This window comes from Myotis yumanensis, unplaced genomic scaffold (assembly GCF_028538775.1).
Source record: "Myotis yumanensis isolate MYYU_CA2020_CCGP unplaced genomic scaffold, mMyoYum1.0.hap1 SCAF_22, whole genome shotgun sequence".
Lineage (NCBI taxonomy): Eukaryota > Metazoa > Chordata > Mammalia > Chiroptera > Vespertilionidae > Myotis > Myotis yumanensis.
Window position 1 is genome coordinate 13,567,960 of NW_027223773.1, and position 20,443 is coordinate 13,588,402.

The 20,443-nt window shown below is 52.0% G+C and overlaps 1 protein-coding gene across 1 annotated transcript in view; it reads left to right on the plus strand.

The window, feature by feature from the left end:
- The first annotated feature begins 239 nt into the window (after positions 1-239).
- The window catches only part of LOC138999351 (kinesin-like protein KIF26B), a 230,501-nt gene continuing 210,297 nt past the window's right edge, over positions 240-20,443 (plus strand). Inside the window, exons 1-3 of the mRNA XM_070401463.1 lie at positions 240-249; positions 1,188-1,252; positions 2,449-2,985. Coding sequence (XP_070257564.1) covers positions 240-249; positions 1,188-1,252; positions 2,449-2,985 — 612 coding nt within the window. The remainder of the gene's footprint in view (positions 250-1,187; positions 1,253-2,448; positions 2,986-20,443) is intronic.

Sequence of the window (20,443 nt, forward strand, 5' to 3'; positions counted from 1 at the left end):
CCAGCTGCAGATGCCTGAGTCGGTGCAGCCTCCACAAGGACCTAAATCAACTGCCACGTGCGGATGGCCCTGCTCGTGTGTCTGCCTCCTTCCTGTGACGCTTCTGCCCGTGACTGGGGTCACAAGCATTCTAAGTGAGCAATCAGAGGCTTCTCGAACCCAGTCCGTTGGTGCCTGATAGCAGAAGCCGTGGGTTGCGGATTGGTTTTGAATGGTGGTCTCTGATTTCTCCCACCACGATGGTGGAAGGTGGAAGTGAATAAATGAATTATGAGACACCTAAAGGATGAACACCACGTGGTCACTAAAAACCACATTTTCAAATGACATTTGCTGATACGGGAAGATTCTCATTATGTAATGTTATGTGAAGAAAAGTAAGAGGCTATATCTCGACCCATATGGGGGCCCAAATAAATTCCTTTTGGACAAATGACCATTTCCCAGATGAATGGGGAGAAAATGTTGGTGTAAAAAATGTGAGTCCGTTGATGAATACCGCTCTTGGGCTCTTGAAGTGAAATGTTGTGGACTCGTGGCCAAGAGGTCTGGGCGTTGTCCAAGCTCTGAACCCTTTGGAGCTCAGTGTCCTCATCTGGAGGCGGAGGGGACAGTCTGCTCTGGGATGGTCCAGAAGGGCCCCCGAGTTGCCCTTTGAGACTGTGGACAGAGCACAGGCATTGAGACGGACCCCGCGGGCAGGTCTCCTTGGTCTGCGTCACTTTGTCAGCCAGACCTGATCGACCTTGACCTCCTCTTGCTCCCCATTGTTCCATCTGACTGTCTCGAGTTTCTACCTCCGGAGTCACTTCTCGCTGCTGCTGGGTAAAGAGGCCTCTTGATTTATTAATCAATTAATCAGTGCACGCTGAGGGGCTGTTCGGGGTAGTGAAACAAGGAAAACAAGATGCTGGGGACTGTAATCAAGATGGATCGTAATGAAGAACGGCCCTCCCGCTGCTGAGCTTCCTGCCGCCCTGGTGACCCCCGCCCCCGCCCTCATCCTCAGCTCACCCAGCCCCGCTCGGCCCTGATGGCTGACAGCAGGTTTCAGAAAGGCAGGTTTTCTCCTGGGTCCTTGAGGAAGATAGGCCTCGAGAGAAGCCTTATCAGTTATTTGCAACAATTGTTGAATCTCAAAAGTTCAACCAGGCCCCAGATATGGCCGGGTTGCTCTGTCCACATAGGTGGACACGGTATTCTTCTGTCCCGGTTTCCCTACAAATGGAGCCGGAAGGGCCTGACGACAAAGGTATGTGTGATTGATGACAGGTTCCGGGAGGCTAAGGCAGTTGTCCAGGGTCACACAGCTAATTCGTGGCAGAACTGGAGCTGGACCCGACGACCCCACATGTTTTGATACCCAGTTACCACACCTGCTGCTTAGTTCTCTGTGCAATCCTGCCTTCCTGGAAAAATTAAAGCAAAGGAAGTGAAAGAAAGTGTCCTCAGTAATTTCCTGATTTCTCTTAGGTCAGGGCTTGTGCGCTAAAGAGTTTTTAACAGTAGTTTTAGATGAACTTCGTGGGGACATTAACTTGGGCTGTTTATCAAGGGGATAGTTTTCTTCTGATTGATCAGGATATCAGGATTCGGAATCAGGCACGGCCAGCTTGCCACGGGCCAGAGGTCAGCAGAGTGAGTCTGCGAGGTTGGCTGGCCGCTGGAGCTGGCTGGGTCTCGGGCCAGACTCGGTTGAGTGTGGTTTTCTTTCAGTGGCACGTGGCACACGGTGCTCAGGAGGCCGCGGTTTTCCTGGAACAGAATCTCTGCTCGGGGTCACAGGCAGCACCTCCATTCCTTACCAGCTTCCCATGGTTCCCAGGCGCCGGGTCACAGGGCACTTGTCCAGAAGGACTGTGCTCAGCCCGCTGCGCCTGGACTAACACCCGTGCCTCCTAGCGACACGGTGCGGGGACCCAGGTGCGGTCATAATCCTTCAGGCACAAGGAGAAGAACCTGGAATGTATTGACTGGCCTGGCAAGGAGGGTGCTTAGAAATCTTTCATTTTTAAGAATTTCTTAAGTCTCCGCTATAAAAACCTTGCGTTTGTGAAATGTGCTTGTCACCTAAGGACTCTTCTGCCTCATTCCTGTGCTCATTTCTGTGGGATGTCAATCCAGCGCTTTGAGTAACTCTAGGACAGCGGTTCTCAACCTGTGAGTCGCGACCCTTTGGGGGTCAAACGACCCTTTCACAGGGGTCGCCTAAGACCATCCTGCATATCAGATATTTACATGACGATTCATAACAGTAGCAACATTACAGTTATGAAGTAGCAATGAAAATAATTTTATGGTTGGGGGTCACCACAACATGAGGAACTGTATTAAAGGGTCGCGGCATTAGGAAGGTTGAGAACCGCTGCTCTAGGACTTAGTGTATGTAAACCGGCATCTGAAGAGTGCTCACCAGGCTCCCCTTGGTTCTGCTTGTGTGTTCCACAGGACCCGGCCTTCTCGGCTGTCATCCACGACAAGCTGCAGGTCCCCAACACCACCCGGAAGGCCTGGAATGACAGGGACAACCGCTGTGACATTTGTGCGACGCACCTGAACCAGCTGAAGCAGGAGGCCATCCAGATGGTGCTGACCTTGGAGCAGGCAGCGGGCAGCGAGCACTTCGACGGCTCCCCCGGCTCGCCCCCACCCCTGCCCAGCATCCCCGCACTGGGGGGGTCCCGGCACGGGGGCGGGCTGCAGCCGCCCCGGGACTGGGCCTTCGTGCCCGCCTCCTACGCCTCCTCCAACTACGCGGCCTTCGTCACCAACAAGCACAACGGCAAACCCAACAGCCTCGGCGTCAGCAATGGGGCCGAGAAGAAGAGTGTGTCCCCCACCCATCAGGCCAAGGTCAGCCTCCAGATGGCCACCAGCCCCAGCAACGGGAACATCCTCAACGCCGTGGCCATCCAGGCTCACCAGTACCTGGATGGCACCTGGTCCCTGTCAAGAACCAACGGGGTCACCCTGTACCCCTACCAGGTGAGTAGCCCCTGAGCAAGGCAGAGCAGGGCTGGTTGGAGTCAAAGCAGAGAAGCGGGCAGGTGATGCTGCCTTTCTCCACTCTCGTGCTTCTGGAAACTGCCCAGCTCAGAGCTTGATGCTTCACGTGGCCCCTGTGGATATTGCTAACCACGGATAAGACATGTGAGAAGCCACTGACCCACAATAACACTCTGCTTCCATTGTCCACAGTGTCTACAGGAGGTGTAGACTCCCTTCCCAACCTCTCCCACCTGAGGGACCATAACCCTTTGCTGTTTGCTGTGAGGTTACCACACGGGTTTCCACTTTGGTCATTATCTTTTCTCAGTTGTTGAAGTTAGCACACACTCCCAAGTTTTCCTATAGGAATAAGAGAGCAGGTCTTAAATCTCCCAAGGAATCTAAACAGATTCTCTTAATTTTCCTTGGCTGAGTTTTCTGTTGGACGAGGGTTGGGTTTACCGTATTTGTTCCCTTTGTCCCCTGCGAATGCATTGACTGTCAACTGTGGAGTGGGAGGTGCCCCGGGTCATGCAGTGTATCAGTCAGGGAAGATAACTGGTGTAACAGATGAGCTCGGGGTATGTATTTCTCATATCTCTGTTGTATTGGTGTTTGGGGGGTGGCCTTCCACTGAGATGTAGGGACTCAGGCTCCCCTACCTAACATGCCAACATGTTGCAGGGGCCTCGGGGCCTCAGTGCCTTCCGCCAGATCTCACACAACCAGCCAGGACCTGGGTAGAAGGGTATGCACCAGACCATTTTACGTAGAACAGCAAAACCCTAAACTCTGCAAATTGTTGCCTGTTCACATAAATTAGGACCCATTCCTGTAATGGGTAGTACTTATATAATGGAATATTACGCTACCATTAGACATCGCATTTCAGCAAAATAGATAATGGCATGGGAAAATGCACCCGGAATATGAAGCAGCAAGCAGGGAAGAGGGAGTGTGGAGGATCTCACAGGGAGGCTGGGGGCCCAGCCTGGAAGGGTGTCGTTAACGTCCATCCACATTCCAGTGGCAAGAGTCCAGGCTCTGGCTCCACCTTCCTTCCGGGGAGCCTGGGAGAGTCAGTCCGTCCATGTGCCCAAGAGAAGCAAGCAGCAAGTTGAGTGGACACAGAGTGTCGTTTTTGTTCACGGGGCACAGGTACAGGGAAACATACATGAGTTCACCGTGGCCGATGAACTTCCTGGTAGCTTTTCTAGAGTGCGAGAGGGAATATAAATCGCTTCTCGTGATTTCTTGCAAAAAAAAAAAAAAAATTGGGAGCATGGATCATTATCTTAGGAAGTACACATTCTTGGGCGGGCAGACATTGATTCACTGGGGGTTCGTAGCTTGCAGCATACAGCGCACCCAGGATTGTGTTGAACCCTAAAACAGGCCTACCAGGGGGGCCGGGCAGATGTCAGCTTTTCGTTTGAATTTGAAGTTGAATGGCCTGTGGCCACAGTTAGTGACAGAAGCAAGACCAGCTCTCTCCTGCCGAGAAGAAGGGGTTCCCCTACATGGCTGCTCCCGGCGCCCCCAGAGCTACCTGCTGCCCACAGCGTTTCCGGGGTGGCTCCTTTGCAGACACGCACCCCAAATAAAAGGGCTCCTATTTTGACCTGCAGGGGCCCGGCTGCCACTTCACTTTCGGGCAGAACTTCCTGGGCTGTGGGGATGAGTATAACGAGGAGCCAGTGGCACCCTGGGTGGCTTCGCGGTCGAGAGCTTGAACTTGACCGTCGAGGGCAGGAGCAGAAGAGCTTCTTCCCAAGTTGGTGAATAACATGCCTCTTCCGTTTGTAATTTCAAAACAGGCTGTTTTGAAAATGACAAAAAGTAACCCATGTCTGTGGTACAACAAAATAAAAAAATATAGAAAAAGTTCAAATAAGACTTTAAAAATCAACATCCCCCAGAAATAGATGGTGTAACATTTGGGGCTATTTCCTCCAAGTCCTCTGTATACCCACAATGGGTAAAATAGTGACCACGTCCCATTCTGTGATCTGCTTTTTGCTGGATATACTGCGTGCATTTTCCCAGGGCGTCCTCTATTTTTCTAAAATACGATCTAAAGGTAGCACAATATTCCATTATATGAATTCTATCCATTCTGTGACTGTGGCCTGATTTATGTGACCAGGCATCAGTTTGTAGAGTGCAGGGTCTTGCTGCTCTACGTAAAACGGTCTGGTGCACATCCTTCTACCCACGTCGGATTTCCAACGTGTCTCGGGTTGTGCTTGTCACATGATCCCGCTCCAGGGATGACTCCCACTTCACCCTCCCGGCCCGAAGCACTGGTAACATGAGCCAGGTGCTGGTTAGAAGGCTCGGCTGCTGCCCAGCGCAGATGAGCACAGACAGAGGACCCAGAAGTGGCGCTTTCATGTAAAACATTCCAGGTGTTGGAAGGCTAGTGTGAGGTGGGGGAATAGCTGGAGATGCTGCCTAAAAGGAAGACCTGGGTGGTGGCACATTTCTGTTACTTGGGCAATGATGCTCTCTGTCCCTCCTCTTCTTCTCCAGCACCGATGAGAAGGAGTTTCCTGAGCGGTAACAGATGTTTACTGAGCTCTAACCGAGTGCCAGGCGCTGTGCTAGGTGTTGGGCGGGGCTCCTGCTTGGGGCTGGAAACTCAGGTTCCTGCCCTGTGGTCCTCAGGGGAGGAGGCAGCTGAGCCTCCTGTGATAAGCCAGCGAGGTCAGGGCAAAGGCGGAGAGATGCCCAGGCCACTGGAGGACACACAGAAGGGCTCCCAGTTCCTCCCGTGGGGCAAGGGTGGGCGGCTGTGGCCTAAAGCCGGCTGCAAAAAGCATTCCCGCCAGCCACCAACCTGAGATTGTCCTGGGCGGATCTGATGGCTTCCGGCCAACCCCAGAGCAGCCCGATTCATGCATTTCCCTCGAGCAATAGCTCAAGCTCGGGGAGGAACTCTCTCTGGGATAAAGCGACTCGGTGCCTGGCTGGGAGTCAGCGTCCCCGTGGCACGGCTGTCCTCCTGGTGCCCTGCGGCCCGGGCTCCGGGCCAGGCCAGACTGCGTGTCTCCTGCTGGGGACATCTCCCTGCAGTAAATTCTGTGTAGTTCACCGTCTGGCCCGCCTGGCAGAGATGGTTGACTGCTCTGAGGGTGACCTCACTTTTCCTGCTCACTCCACTCCGCCTCCTTCCACGGAGCAGCTGGCCCGCTGGGGCGGTGCCAGGGCCGGTCCTGGGCAGAGAGGCACCCAGGCTCTGTCACTGCTGGGGTGCTGCTCCTCACTCACAGCCTGGGGCCTGAGAAGCGGAAGGAAAGCAGGGGAACCTGTGTGCGGGCGACAGGAGGCTCTCAGATCCATCAAACCCCGTTACCCACAGCACCGGGCAACCATCTGTGATCAGCTTCAGAAGAAAGACTTCCTTCTGTGAGCTTGCAGACATCTGCCACAGTCTGTGCAAACATGAAAGCAGAAAAGGCTTAGAACAAGCATGCCAAACTCAAAGGCTAACAAGGGCCAAATAAACGAGGCATGTGGCCCGCGGGCCGCGAGTTTGACATGCTTGCTCTTGAACAGTGATGGCGAGCCTATGACACGCGTGTCAGAGGTGACACGCGAACTCATTTTTTTGGTAGATTTTTCTTTGTTAAATGGCATTTAAATATATAAAATAAATATCAAGAATATAAGTCTTTGTTTTACTATGGTTGCAAATATCAAAAAATTTCTATGTGACACGGCACCAGAGTTAAGTTAGGGTTTTTCAAAATGCTGACACGCTGAGCTCAAAAGGTTCGCCATCACTGCTCTAGAACCTTCATGGTCTTCATGAGTTTTGACTGATTAGTTCCTTGTAGTCAGCCATACATTAACTGGTTTTGAAGGGCAGTTGCTTTTGCCTGCTTTCCATTCATTACAGTAAACAAACTGCAGGAAAGACTGTATACATAACACTCAGCATCATAGAAGGTTCCAGAGTCACAGAATGACAGCATCCACTCCTGTAGGATGGAGGAGGAGTGGGTGCCTCGTTCAAGTCCACGTCCTTGCCAGTTGTAGAACCATAGTTTAGTAGCTTAACATCTTAGTCTGTTTTCTTCCTATGAAATCCCTACCTTGTACGACTATTGTGGAGGGCAATTAAGAAAAAAATGAAACTTTTATAAAGTATAAGGCAGGGATACCGATGTGGATTGCCTATTTCAACCCCCGGGTTTCGCTAGAGGAGAACCCCGAGACTGAGAGAGAGGAAGTTTCTTTTGTTCAGCTTCCTGAATCTTGGTTTAGTCTCTTCTGCTGGATCACAGGCTCACTGAGGACAGGGGTCCATTTTATTCTCATGTCCCTCCCAGCAGCTAAATGTGTAAAACTGTGTGCTCGTTAGAGAAAACTTCAGTCTCAGGGAAACGTGAAAGGTGTTTCTTACGATGGGCCCTAGATTTGGGGGAAAAATTGCAGGCCAAAAAAATCTATTCGGACCCTTAGATTTTTGGTGGAAATCCAAAAATCTTTAACCCAAAATATCCTTGCCAATACTCATTAAGTCCTTGGTTGCAATGAATAGAATTTTGATGCCACACTCAATCCAGGGAGATTTGAAAGGGTAGAAGTACTTTATTTCTTAGGGTTTTGATAAATTGACCTTATCCAGAAAATTCAAGAAGATGTTAGATTAGTCGTGAATCACAAATCCATATGGAGCATTCAGCGTGCATTCCTCGAGCGAGGGAAGCAGCTTTGGTAAAAATGACCCTGCTTTCTCACCAAGCACCTGTGGGAACCCATGGTCCAGGAAATGCTAGACTGAACTCCGGCTGAAGTCAGGGAGGGAGTGTCTCTATTACATCTTTAGAAATGCATTGTGTCTAGAAAGCACGGGCATTAGGGGAAGTTACTCTTCAAGATGTGTGAGCAAGAGGGACACGGCGGCAGCACCAACCAGAAGCCACCCAAGTTTGCTAAGCCGTGGGGCCTCCGCAGGACCAGGCCTTGCTCTGCAGAGGTCGGAGGCCTGGGGGGGGACATGGTGCTGCCTCTTTATTTAAAAAAAATAGTTTTATTTATTTCAAAGAGGAAGGGAGAGGGAGAGAGAGGAACATCAATGATGAGAGAGAATCACTGATCAGCTGCCTCCTGCACGCCCCACACTGGAGATCGAGCTCGAAACCTGGACATATGCCCTGATTGGGAATTGAACTGTGACCTCCTGGTTCATAGGTCAACGTTCAACCACTGAGCCACACCAGCTGGGCAAGTGCTGGCTCTGTTTCTGGAGGACCTCCTAGTGCTGGAAAGACAGGCGAGCTTCAGGGAGGCAGCTCGTGCTCCGGACTCAGAGCCCTTGTTTGTGATGGACTCACGGAGCCCAGAAGCAGCCGATGTCCAAGGCCCACGGTGCCCCTGTGCGCTGTCCTGGCTGAGCCACGTGTGGAGGAGGAGCAAGGCCAGGAGCGGAAAATTCCCATTCACGTCCTTTGCTCGGCCGTCTGTCCGCTTCAGGCCCCGGTGTGTCCGTCTGCTGCCCCCTCAGCGCTGCTTCTGCCCAGCCAGGGCAGGAGATGTCCCAGTCTGCAGATGTGACATCAGAAGGCCTTTTTTTTTAGCATCATGGGTTTTGTTTTGTCCTGTTTATAGAAGGTCAAGGGAGTTATTTATCCTCATGCTTCATGACAAACCATGGGCTCAAGAAAAGGAATCGGTTGTGTATTTGGTCGCAGACAGAGGACTTCTCAAGGAAGTGCTGCTGCGGTGGAATTCCAAAGGGGCTGTCACATCCCCGAGGCAGGGCCACGGTCGGAAGGGAACCCACAAACGTCATCAGGAAATGTCAGAAAGTGTTTCTCTGGCCGTTGCCCTGGTGTGGGAGGCTGAACGAGGCCCCCCCAGACATTCCTGTCCTGACCCCCTGTGCATTGTCAGGGAGTGTTTGGCAGGTGTGATTAAGTTGAGGACTTGGAGATGGGGAGACCATTCTGGGTTATCCTGGTGGGTCTGATACAACCATGAAGGCCCTTATACGAGGGAGGTGGGGAGGTCAGAGAGGCAGTGTGAGCATGAAGGCAGAGAGCAGAAAAGGGCAAGAGGCCACGCTGCTGGCTCTGAAGCTGGAGGATGGGGCCAGCAGCCAAGGGGTGAAGGCGGCCTGTCCACCAGGGGTGGGGAACCTTTTTCCTGCCCAGGGCCATTTGGATATTTATCACATCATTCGAGGGCCATACCACATTATCAGCTTAGAAATGAGCCTGCTGTATTTGGTCAAAGGTTAAATCCACTCACCCCTAATGCCTTGGCAGGGCCAGGCCACATGAGTTTGCTGGCCTTATGTGGCCCTTGGCCTGGACGTTCCCCATCCCTGCTCTGGACGCTGGAAACGTCAAGGAATTGGCGTCTCTCTTGAGCCCCCTGAACAGCCCTCTGACCCACTCGGACTTGCGACCTGTCCGAGGCCCCTGGCAGGCATTGGTAGCTGAACAGCTGGGCGGGAGACGCTGGGTGAGGGTTGCGGCCCGAGGAGGTGCTGCAGAACCTGCGGTGTGGCCAGGACCGGGCTGTGCATCCCGCCCGGCACGGCCCTGTGGGTCAGACAGCACGTTAGCAAGTCTGATCATTTCATTTGGGCGCCTCCACAGAATAAGGGGTGACTCCCTACACGCCGGCTTTCCGTGGTCTCAGACTTCCCTCTTGTCACAGCATCATAACACGCAGGCCGCAGCCCTCTCCACTGTAGCTAGCAGTTAGCGCCATGTAAGGCTCATGCTGTGGGAACCGCAGAAAGCACTCCGCGTGAGGGGGTGCGGGGGGAGGGCGGCGCAGAGGGACTTGAACGTGTGCGGAAGTAAGCTCATCCTCCCTGCAGGCTCTTCTGACCTGGGGCATGGTCTTTCCTAGAACCGCCCCGATCACGTCACCATCGCGAGGATCCGGTGCATGGAAAGCGCTGGGAAATTGTGGAGCAAAATGTGTTAGCGGGATCACGTTTGAAGCTGGTCGGCAGGAGGCGGGCACTGGGGGTTTTGGAGCGGGGTCATGGGCTTTCCCTTGCCAGGCAGCAGGAATCCTCACCCTCGGGTGCACACCAGTTACTTGGGAGCGTTAAGGAAATACCAGTGGCCCTGGCTGGTGTCACTCAGTGGATGGAGCGTCAGCCTGTGGACTGAAGGGTCCTGGGTTTGATTCTGGTCAAGGACACATACCTGGGTTGTCGGCTCAGTCCCCAGTGTGGGGTGTGTAGGAGGCAGCCAGTTGATGATTCTCTCTCATCATTGATGTTTCTATCTCTCTCCCTCTCCCTTCCTCTCTGAAATCAATAAAAATTAAAAAAATAAAAAGGAAAGGCCAGTGCCTAAGCCACACCCAGACCTACTCCATCAGAATGTCAGGGGCTGGGCCCAGGTCTTGGTGGAGCCGCCAGGGTCAGGGATCACAGCTTTCGAGGGCTGGTCAGAGGAGATTCTCTAGATCGGGGTGGGGAACCATTTTCCTGCCCAGGGCCACTTGGATATTCATCACATCAGAGAGGAAGGGAGAATGAGAGAGACAGGAACATCCATGATGAGAGAATCATGGACCGGCTGCCTCCTGCATGCCCCCCACTGGGAATCGAGCCCCCAACCCAGGCATGTGCCCCAACCGGGAATCGAACCCTGACTTCCCAGTTCACAGGTTGATGCTCCACCACTGAGCCACGCCGGCTGGGCTCGGGTGGTCACATTTGAGCACACAAAACTTCAGTATCCTCTGCTCTAGTATCAGTGTCCCAAGTAGATAGTAAGAGTACTGGGAGGATTAAACCCATTCACTCTAAAATATTGTTTTGAGTTCTAAGCACTGGCTTTAAGTGAAGTTACACACACACACACACACACACACACACACACTTGCAAAATGACATCATGACATCCCAGACTGAGAAATTCTACAGAACGGGCACCTGGGCTACTTCAGGGTGTAGAGTGTGGCCGTCTGCCCTTCCTGTAGCCAAAGTACATTTGCAGGCGAGGGACACACCCCTGGGCGGCACGCAGACCCTGGGCCTAGGGGGCCGGGACCCAGGAGGTGGAGGCAGCTCCGTGTGTCGCGATCGGCTGTGATGAGTGTATGGAACGCAGCTCCTGCAGGCCCCGCCCGGCGGCCTCAGCCCCAGGGCACTGAGCCAGCCAGCGAGGTGGGGGTTGGCGTGTCTGGTGCAGACAGCAGGTTGCTTGCCCTCCCAGGACAGATTGCACTTTCTCTGGACGGCGACTTCGATGGGCGGCAGGTGCCCAGGGAGGCACGGCTGCCTCAGGCTGGGGCCCATGCCCTCTACTCCCTGAGGGAACAGCCAGGCTCCCAGGAGGCTCGGGATTGAACGCGTGGGCGCGGCTGTCTGCGGGGCCCTCAGGTCCAGAGGCAGACGTGCTGAGGGTCAGAGGGTTAGAGGCGAGGCTGCACTGTGTACAGGAGGTAGGTGAGGGTGAGGTGGGTATAGGTGAGGTGGGTGAGGGTGAGGTGGGCGTGGTGGGTGTGGGAGAGGTGGGCGAGGTGGGACAGATGGGTGAGGGTGAGGTGGGAGAGGTGGGCGAGGTGGGACAGATGGGTGTGGGTGAGGTGGGTGTGGGAGAGGTGGGCATGGGAGAGGTGGGTGAGGAGGGAGTGGGTGAGGTGGGTGAGGGTGAGGTGGGTGGGGGTGAGGTGGGTGAGGGTGAGGTGGGAGTGGGTGAGGTGGGTGAGGGTGAGGTGGGTGGGGGTGAGGTGAGTGAGGGTGAGTTGGGCGTGGTGCATGTGGGACAGATGGGTGAGGGTGAGGTGGGCGTGGTGGGTGTGGGAGAGGTGGGCGAGGTGGGACAGATGGGTGTGGGTGAGGTGGGTGAGGGTGAGGTGGGTATAGGTGAGGTGGGAGTGGGTGAGGTGGGTGAGGGTGAGGTGGGTGGGGGTGAGGTGGGCATGGTGGATGTGGGACAGATGGGTGAGGGTGAGGTGGGTGTGGGAGAGGTGGGCGTGGGAGAGGTGGGCATGGGAGAGGTGGGTGAGGAGGGAGTGGGTGAGGTGGGTGAGGGTGAGGTGGGTGGGGGTGAGGTGGGTGAGGGTGAGGTGGGCGTGGTGGATGTGGGACAGATGGGTGAGGGTGAGGTGGGCGTGGTGGGTGTGGGAGAGGTGGGCGAGGCGTGGGAGAGGTGGGCGTGGGAGAGGTGGGCGTGGGAGAGGTGGGCGAGGAGGGTGTGGGAGAAGTGGGCGAGGTGGGGCAGATGGGCGTGGGAGAGGTGGGCGTGGTGGGTGTGGGTGAGGTGGGCGTGGTGGGTGTGGGTGAGGTGGGCGTGGTGGGTGTGGGTGAGGTGGGCGTGGTGGGCGTGGGTGAGGTGGGCGTGGGTGAGGTGGGCGTGGTGGGTGTGGGTGAGGTGGGCGTGGTGGGTGTGGGTGAGGTGGGCGTGGTGGGTGTGGGTGAGGTGGGCGTGGGTGAGGTGGGCGTGGGAGAGGTGGGCGAGGCGGGTGTGGGTGAGGCTAGGTGGGTAAGAGAGGCTCGTGCAGCTAGTTCTTCAGGACTCAGGCCTTTGGGCGCTGGCTCCATGTTTTCTCCTCTGTCGCGGTCTGGTCAGTGCCTAGACGTGGGAAGCAGTGACTGTGCTGTGACCGCCCTGGAGACGGCCCTCCATGTATTCATCTGCGCAGCCAACGGCTGAGCCAGGCGCTGTCGGGTCCCTGGCGACACAGAGCTCGGGCGTTAGGCCTGAGGGGGACTTTGCCTGTTGTCAGAGTGTCAGTGTCGGAGCCAGTGAAGCGCGGTCGACGCCTCTCTCCTTTCCTGAGCTGCTGTGTGGGCGTGGGGTGCGGAGGGCACCCGGGGGTGTGTGTGCAGGTGGGTGGTAGTGACCCTGTGCCCTTGATGGAGGGCACAGCTGTGGCCCACGCTGCTGGCAGAGGGCTCAGGGCTCCTGCTGCCCAGCACGTTGCAGCTACGGAGCACTAACCTTCGACCACCCAAAGCGGAAGATGCTTGCCTGCCCCGCCCCCACCCTGCTCTCGGTGTCCCCAAACACCGCAGGGTCACAGGGACCCGCTGACCTGGCTGTGAGACCCGCGTGAGCACCGTGTCTGCCTTTGAACAGCCTCCTTCTTGAGCTGCCCATTGATGAGCTGAGTGATGGGTGACTTCCTCAGCTTGGCCTATGAGATGTCCCCACTCATTCGGTCTCTCTGACCTGGGAGGAGAAGGAGTTCAGTCGGAGAAGCTCATTCAGTCAGTGTTTTCAGACACCCACCATATGCCAGGTGTCAGGGGTGGGAAGTCCAGATGAGTGAGGCTTAGCCCCATGCAGGACAGACTGGGGTCAGTGCCAGGACAGACGCACAGATGCCATGCTGGGGGGAAATAGGGTGGGAGCCAGGGATGCGTTCCATCCAGGGATCAGGGAAAATGCAGCTCACTGGGGGTTGTTTCGTGACTATGACTTAGATGGACTTTTATCTGAGCAGTAATCCAGAAATAATAGTAAGTCTTGTACCAATGGCTGAAGTAGAGGATGTGTTACCCAGTCTAGCTCTTGATTCCACCTTAAAAAAATATTTTTATTGATTTCAGAGAGGAAGGGAGAGGGAGAGAGAGAGGGAGAAACATCAATGATGAGAGAGAATCATGGATTGGCTGCCTCCTGCACGTCCCCTACTGGGGATCGAGCCCACAACCCGAGCATGGGCCCTGACTGGGAATCGAACCGTGACCTCCTGGTTCATAGGTTAATGCTCAACCCCTGAGCCACGCTGGCCGGGCACGATTCCTCCTTTAACAATATCTCCCAGCCTCCCTGGCACGCACGGTGCTAGCAGCAGGCAGGACTGCCCGCCACCTCCTCTAGGGACCTGGCCTTGGTGTGGACCCGTGCAGACCAGGCAGAAGGGGAGGCGTCAAAGACCAAGTTCAGGTTCCACTTTCTCCTCTTCTGCCCCACTCGGCCTCGGGTCATTCCCGCAGGAAGTGGCCAGGGCCCTGGGCTGCCGTTACCAACTTTGGTTGAATCTGTTCTTCTGTTTTTGAGGCAGAATAGGTCATTTTGAAGCCTGGAGTTAAGGAGCCACACCTCTCTCCCTGGTGGCCCTTTGCTGCTCATGTCATGAGACCGGAGGCGTTTCTAGTCGTGACGTGGACCCTCGCACATAAAGTTCACTCTCGGTATTTGGTGAGATGCAGTCTTACAGGAGAAAGGCCCACGCTCTGAGCCTTTTGGTGGTTTTGTGATACTATAAGAAAACCACTCTCCAAGATTTACATAATAACTCTCTTTCTGGGTTGATACTTTGTGAAGGAGTAGAAAAATATATGAAATAGATTTGAAAGATTTTTTTCTTTGAAAATGAGACTAAAATGACTAATAGAATTATGCACCTTTAATTATTAATTAAAAACAAACAAACAGCTGCTTTCAACGCCCAGTCACAGTCCCAGAGATGTCACAGTCCCGATGGGCACAGATTTGCTCTTTTTCCTTGTGTCTTGCACATGTGACGCTGTTCGCATTGACCACCGGGTCTGAGAACTGCTGAGATAACGACGGTGTTAATGAACCTGGTCCGATGTATTTCCACCACGAAGGGCGTGACTGAGCGGGTCCGGGTTCCGGCCACACCTGCCGCCTGCCTCCCGTGAGGAGCGAGCTGTCGTCTTGGTGGGGTGATGCCGAGACTGCCTCACGGGCAGAGGACGGGCCTCCTCTCGCTCCCTCCTTCACTGCTGGGAGCCTGACCTTCAGTTCCGTCCGTCTAGGGTTCGGTTTCTACCAGGAGTGCTGCTCCAGGTGCGACTGTCTGGGAGGGGGGGATGTGAGATCCAGGGGTTGGTTCTGAACTTCGGGCCTGCGCACAGGAAAGCCACTTTGGGCTTGAAGTGTGCCCGCATCGCGTACGTGCCCGTCTCTTCTGAGGTGACCTGGAGCGGTGGGCAGCGGCCCTTGGACTGGTGGAGCTGCCGCTGGAGTTAGGCTTACAGTCTGCAAGAAAGCGTATCCAGGGATGCATTCTTGCTCGGATGAGAGGAGGAAGTTCAGTTCCTGTCACATCTGGGGCTTGATCATTCAAGATTTCACAGAAGTCTACTTCATGCACACTCACTCACATGCATACACACTCACACGTGCACACACTCACATGCACACACATGCACACACTCAACATGCACACGTGCACACATTCACATGCACACATGTACGCACATGTGCACCGCACATGTGTGCACACACTCACATGCACACACATACACACTCACACGTGCACACACACTCAGCTCTCCTGGCTTCACGGGAAAGGTTATAATTTATCCTTTATTGCAGGAATTGGCTGACAAAGAGCTATCGCTTACCTTCTGTCTATATTAAAAATGGGATTATATTTCAAGCTTAGTGTACATAATTGTGTTTATCCTTTGAAGGGTTGTTCTAATCCCTTGAATATGTGAAGCAGTAAATTACATTTTGGAGGAATGCTGCAGTTACTTAGGGTGTTTAAATTTTTAAAAATTGTCTTTTGTGTTAGTTTTCAAAATCCAATTGACACGTAAGTGAGAGTCCATCACTCGCCAAGATGACAAGGGAGACACCGCCCACCGCTGGGAGTGCTGGCGCCTCCTGCCTGCGGAGGTTCACTGATGTTTACCTTCAGATCATGCCATTCTTTCCATTTATTTAGTTTTTGATTTACTATTGATTTATTTAGCTTTAGATTGCCTATTACAGCAGTTCTCAAAGTGTGCTTAATGAATGATTAGGGTACCTAAAACCCTTTTATTGGTTCCATGAGATTGAAACTATTTTTGTTAGGTGGTGGTAAGTTAGGTGTTGGTAAATTGGGTGTTGGTAAGTTGTTGGTGGTAGTTGGGTGTTGGTAAGTTAGGTGTTGGTAAGTTGGGTGTTGGTAAGTTGGGTGTTGGTAAGTTGGGTGTTGGTAAGTTGGGTGTTGGTAAATTAGGTGGTGGTAAGTTAGGTGGTGGTAAGTTGGGTGTTGGTAAATTAGGTGGTGGTAAGTTAGGTGGTGGTAAGTTGGGTGGTGGTGTTGGTAAGTTGGGTGTTGGTAAGTTGGGTGTTGGTAAGTTGGGTGTTGGTAAGTTGGGTGTTGGTAAATTAGGTGGTGGTAAGTTGGGTGGTGGTAAGTTGGGTGTTGATAAGTTGGGTGTTGGTAAGTTGGGTGGTGGTAAATTAGGTGGTGGTAAGTTAGGTGTTGGTAAGTTGGGTGTTGGTAAGTTGGGTGTTGGTAAGTTGGGTGTTGGTAAATTAGGTGTTGGTAAGTTGGGTGTTGGTAAATTAGGTGGTGGTAAGTTGGGTGGTGGTAAGTTGGGTGGTGGTAAGTTGGGTGTTGGTAAATTAGGTGTTGGTAAGTTGGGTGTTGGTAAATTAGGTGTTGGTAAGTTGGGTGGTGGTAAGTTGGGTGTTGGTAAGTTGGGTAGTGATAAGTTGGTGTTGGTAAATTGGGTGTTGGTAAGTTGGGTTTTGGTGTTGGTAAGTTGGGTGTTGGTAAGTTAGGTGTTGGTAAGTTGGGTGGTGGTAAGTTGATGTTGGTAAGTTGGGTGGTGGTAAGTTGGGTGTTGGTAAGTTGGGTTTTGGTGTTGGTAAGTTGGGTGTTGGTAAGTTAGGTGTTGGTAAGTTGGGTTTTGGTGTTGGTAAGTTGGGTGTTGGTAAGTTAGGTGTTGGTAAGTTGGGTTTTGGTGTTGGTAAGTTGGGTGTTGGTAAGTTAGGTGTTGGTAAGTTGGGTTTTGGTGTTGATAAGTTGGGTGTTGGTAAGTTAGGTGTTGGTAAGTTGGGTGGTGGTAAGTTGGGTTTTGGTGTTGGTAAGTTGATGTTGGTAAGTTGGGTGGTGGTAAGTTGGGTTTTGGTGTTGGTAAGTTGGGTGTTGGTAAGTTGGGTGTTGGTAAGTTGGGTGTTGGTAAGTTGGGTGTTGGTAAGTTGGGTGGTGGTAAGTTGGTGTTGGTAAATTGGGTGTTGGTAAGTTGGGTTTTGGTGTTGATAAGTTCGGTGTTGGTAAGTTGGGTTTTGGTGTTGGTAAGTTGGGTGATGGTAAGTTGGGTGTTGGTAAGTTGGGTTTTGGTGTTGGTAAGTTGGGTGATGGTAAGTTGGGTGTTGGTAAGTTGGGTGTTGGTGTTGGTAAGTTGGGTGTTGGTAAGTTGGGTGGTGGTAAGTTGGGTTTTGGTGTTGGTAAGTTGGGTGTTGGTAAGTTGGGTGTTGGTAAGTTGGGTGTTGGTAAGTTGGGTGGTGGTAAGTTGGGTGGTGGTAAGTTGGGTTTTGGTGTTGGTAAGTTGGGTGATGGTAAGTTGGGTGGTGGTAAGTTGGGTGGTGGTAAGTTGGTGTTGGTAAGTTGGGTGTTGGTAAGTTGGGTGTTGGTAAGTTGGGTGGTGATAAGTTGGTGTTGGTAAATTGGGTGTTGGTAAGTTGGGTTTTGGTGTTGGTAAGTTGGGTGTTGGTAAGTTGGGTGGTGGTAAGTTGATGTTGGTAAGTTGGGTGGTGGTAAGTTGGGTGTTGGTAAGTTGGGTGGTGATAAGTTGGTGTTGGTAAATTGGGTGTTGGTAAGTTGGGTTTTGGTGTTGGTAAGTTGGGTGTTGGTAAGTTGGGTGTTGGTAAGTTGGGTGATGGTAAGTTGATGTTGGTAAGTTGGGTGGTGGTAAGTTGGGTGTTGGTAAGTTGATGTTGGTAAGTTGGGTGGTGGTAAGTTGGGTGTTGGTAAATTAGGTGGTGATAAGTTGGTGTTGGTAAGTTGGGTGTTGGTAAGTTGATGTTGGTAAGTTGGGTGTTGGTAAGTTGGGTGGTGGTGAGTTGATGGTGGTAAGTTGATGTTGGTAAGTTGGGTGTTGGTAAGTTGGGTGGTGGTGAGTTGATGGTGGTAAGTTGATGTTGGTAAGTTGGGTGGTGGTAAGTTGGGTGGTGGTAAGTTGATGATGGTAAGTTGGGTGGTGGTAAGTTGGGTGTTGGTAAGTTGGGTGGTGGTGAGTTGATGTTGGTAAGTTGGGTGTTGGTAAGTTGGGTGGTGGTAAGTTAGGCCTGGGAGGGTCGTACCTGTAGGGTGACCTGGAGGAGCCATTTAAAACATTTCCTTAGCTCTTTTCTTTGGGGTTCAGATCACCCCAAAAAAATGTTAGCTTCTAGTTTTCTGGGAGCAGAGAGAAAGGAGACAGGGAGACCTCAGATTATTATGTAAAGTTGGGCTGAATTGCTGCTTTATGAGTTCCCATCTCCTAACTTCGCCTAATGCAGTGGTTCTCAACCTTCTGGCCCTTTAAATACAGTTCCTCATGTTGTGACCCAACCATACAATGATTTTCGTTGCTACTTCATCACTGTAATGTTGCTACTGTTATGAATTGTAATGTAAATATCTGATATGCAGGATGGTCTTAGGTGACCCCTGTGAAAGGGTTGTTTGACCGCCAAAGGGGTCACGACCCACAGGTTGAGAACCGCTGGCCTAATGGGTTCTAGTCTAGAGACTCTGGGTTTTATCCTCTTGGAGGCTAAACCTTTAGCCCCTGCCAGGTGGAGGTGGACTCACCTGGAGCAGAGAAAGGGCAGAGCTCTAACTGCTTCATAAACAGGATTCCAGCGAGTCCCCCTTGGTTCAGCTCCACTGTCACCCCCACTTCCCGAGGTACCGGTGCCGTCAGTTCTTGAGCCTTTGTGGGGTGTTGAGGTGTAACCTGGGCTGTTCGCAGCTTTGCCCATCACTAGCTTGAGACTCGTCTTTTTTGGATCTAAGTGACTTAGCACTCACCATCCTGGTTCCAGCTTCCAAAACGGTGCTGCGTTTATTTCCTGCCATGTTTCCTTTGGCCTTGCGAGCCTGTGTCCTCTTAAAAACCTCTTATTGTCATCTTATTAGGATTGCAGTAAAGAACATTGCTAAGGCACGTATTTAACCCACCATCTCCAACCAGAAGTGTTTTTTTTATATTTAAAAGGCAGAAATAATACCTCTAAGGTATTTTCTTAGAAGGTGAAATTGCTAATAGTAACAAGCATTTATTCAACTCCTACCACTTCTTACACAAAGATTAAAAAAAATATTCATTTCGGAGATATTACAGACCTAATAGAAAAGTAAGCAGTTTGATTTTAGTGTTGAGCAGTCATATGTAATCAATATCAGGTTCAAACGCAGTAGATCTGGGCACAGGTATGTGTTGAAGATAAAGTCACTATGGAGGCATTTTAAGGTTGCTCCGGCTTTCCGAGATGGGATTTCCTGTGACCTCGATTTACTTGCATTAGTCCATATGTAGTCCATTTCTCTCCCTTCCCTTTCCTTTTCCAGAAATGGCTCAAATTATGAAGTGAAATTAAAAGGTAAGGCAGGTGTTGGTGGAGGCAATGCAATGTAAGGAAAATGTGGAATTTCCCTGGTCACTGAGGAGCTACAGGTGCAAGTAGACTTTCTTGGAGATGACCACCTGGGAACAAGTCCTCTAGACTCAGTGGTCATCGGAGCTCATGCCTATGCCGCGGTGGGAGTATTTACACCTTGGCAATTGGCAGTGCCACAGATCAGGGTCTATTTTTCTGGAAAGTTGGTTTTTAAATCTTTTTTCAGCCTAGACCTGACTTTGCTCACAGGGCAGCCCGATGAAGCCCCAGAGCTTCGTAATTATGTCATTATATGTCCGTTACGTGGCCTTGTATGTACTCACCACACTGAGGCCCAGGGGGGCCAGGTGACACAATGGGCGAAATAACACATTTAGAGGCAGACAGCTTGACATTTCGGTCCTCCCGTGGCTACTTCCGCCTCCGTGACCTCTGGCAAATTCCTCTGAGCCCCAGCTTCAGTTTCTGAATCAGTAGAACCTGAGAAACAGTTTTCACCTCGCAGGATTGTTGTAAAAAGTAACGACTGTGACAGTCGGCCCTCCGGACACCATGCCTGCAGGAAGCCTGGCTTTATGGGGAGGAACCTCTGTGGCCTCGTTCTGTATATCAGCAGGTTTGTGACATCTTTGGTTAGGATTCTTATTTTTGTAACAAAATACTAACTTTACCTTATGTTTATCTGGTCTCCAAAATTTATGAAGCCACTTAATCAAGAATCTAGGATCTGTACACTTCAGGAGTGTAATCTCAAACCTTCTCCCCTCCAGGGCTCAAAATCCCGGAGGAGGAGGCGTGTGGTTGGGGGTCAGTAATTTAAAGCACAGCTAACATGTGATCCAGCGGCTCTCAGTCGCATCCTGCAGTCAGATGAAAATACTAAAGAAGGTATTTACATATCTGGACCAAATCCACATAACCCTTTTAATCACCCACGCTGGCTTGTGTCTTGATCTTTCACCTTCAAGCTGTGATCAGAAATTACTATAAGGGGCACTTGTGTTAATTCTGCTTCAACACTGGCTGTGCATTTTGAATAGAGGATGTTGAGTAGCCATCACGTGGCTCCATTTCCCTGGTGTCCACGCCTGTCCTACACAAGACACCCGTCCTCATTACAGGGAATAACCTTGTCTTTTCTGAGGAGCTGGTCTGTTCTCCCCCTT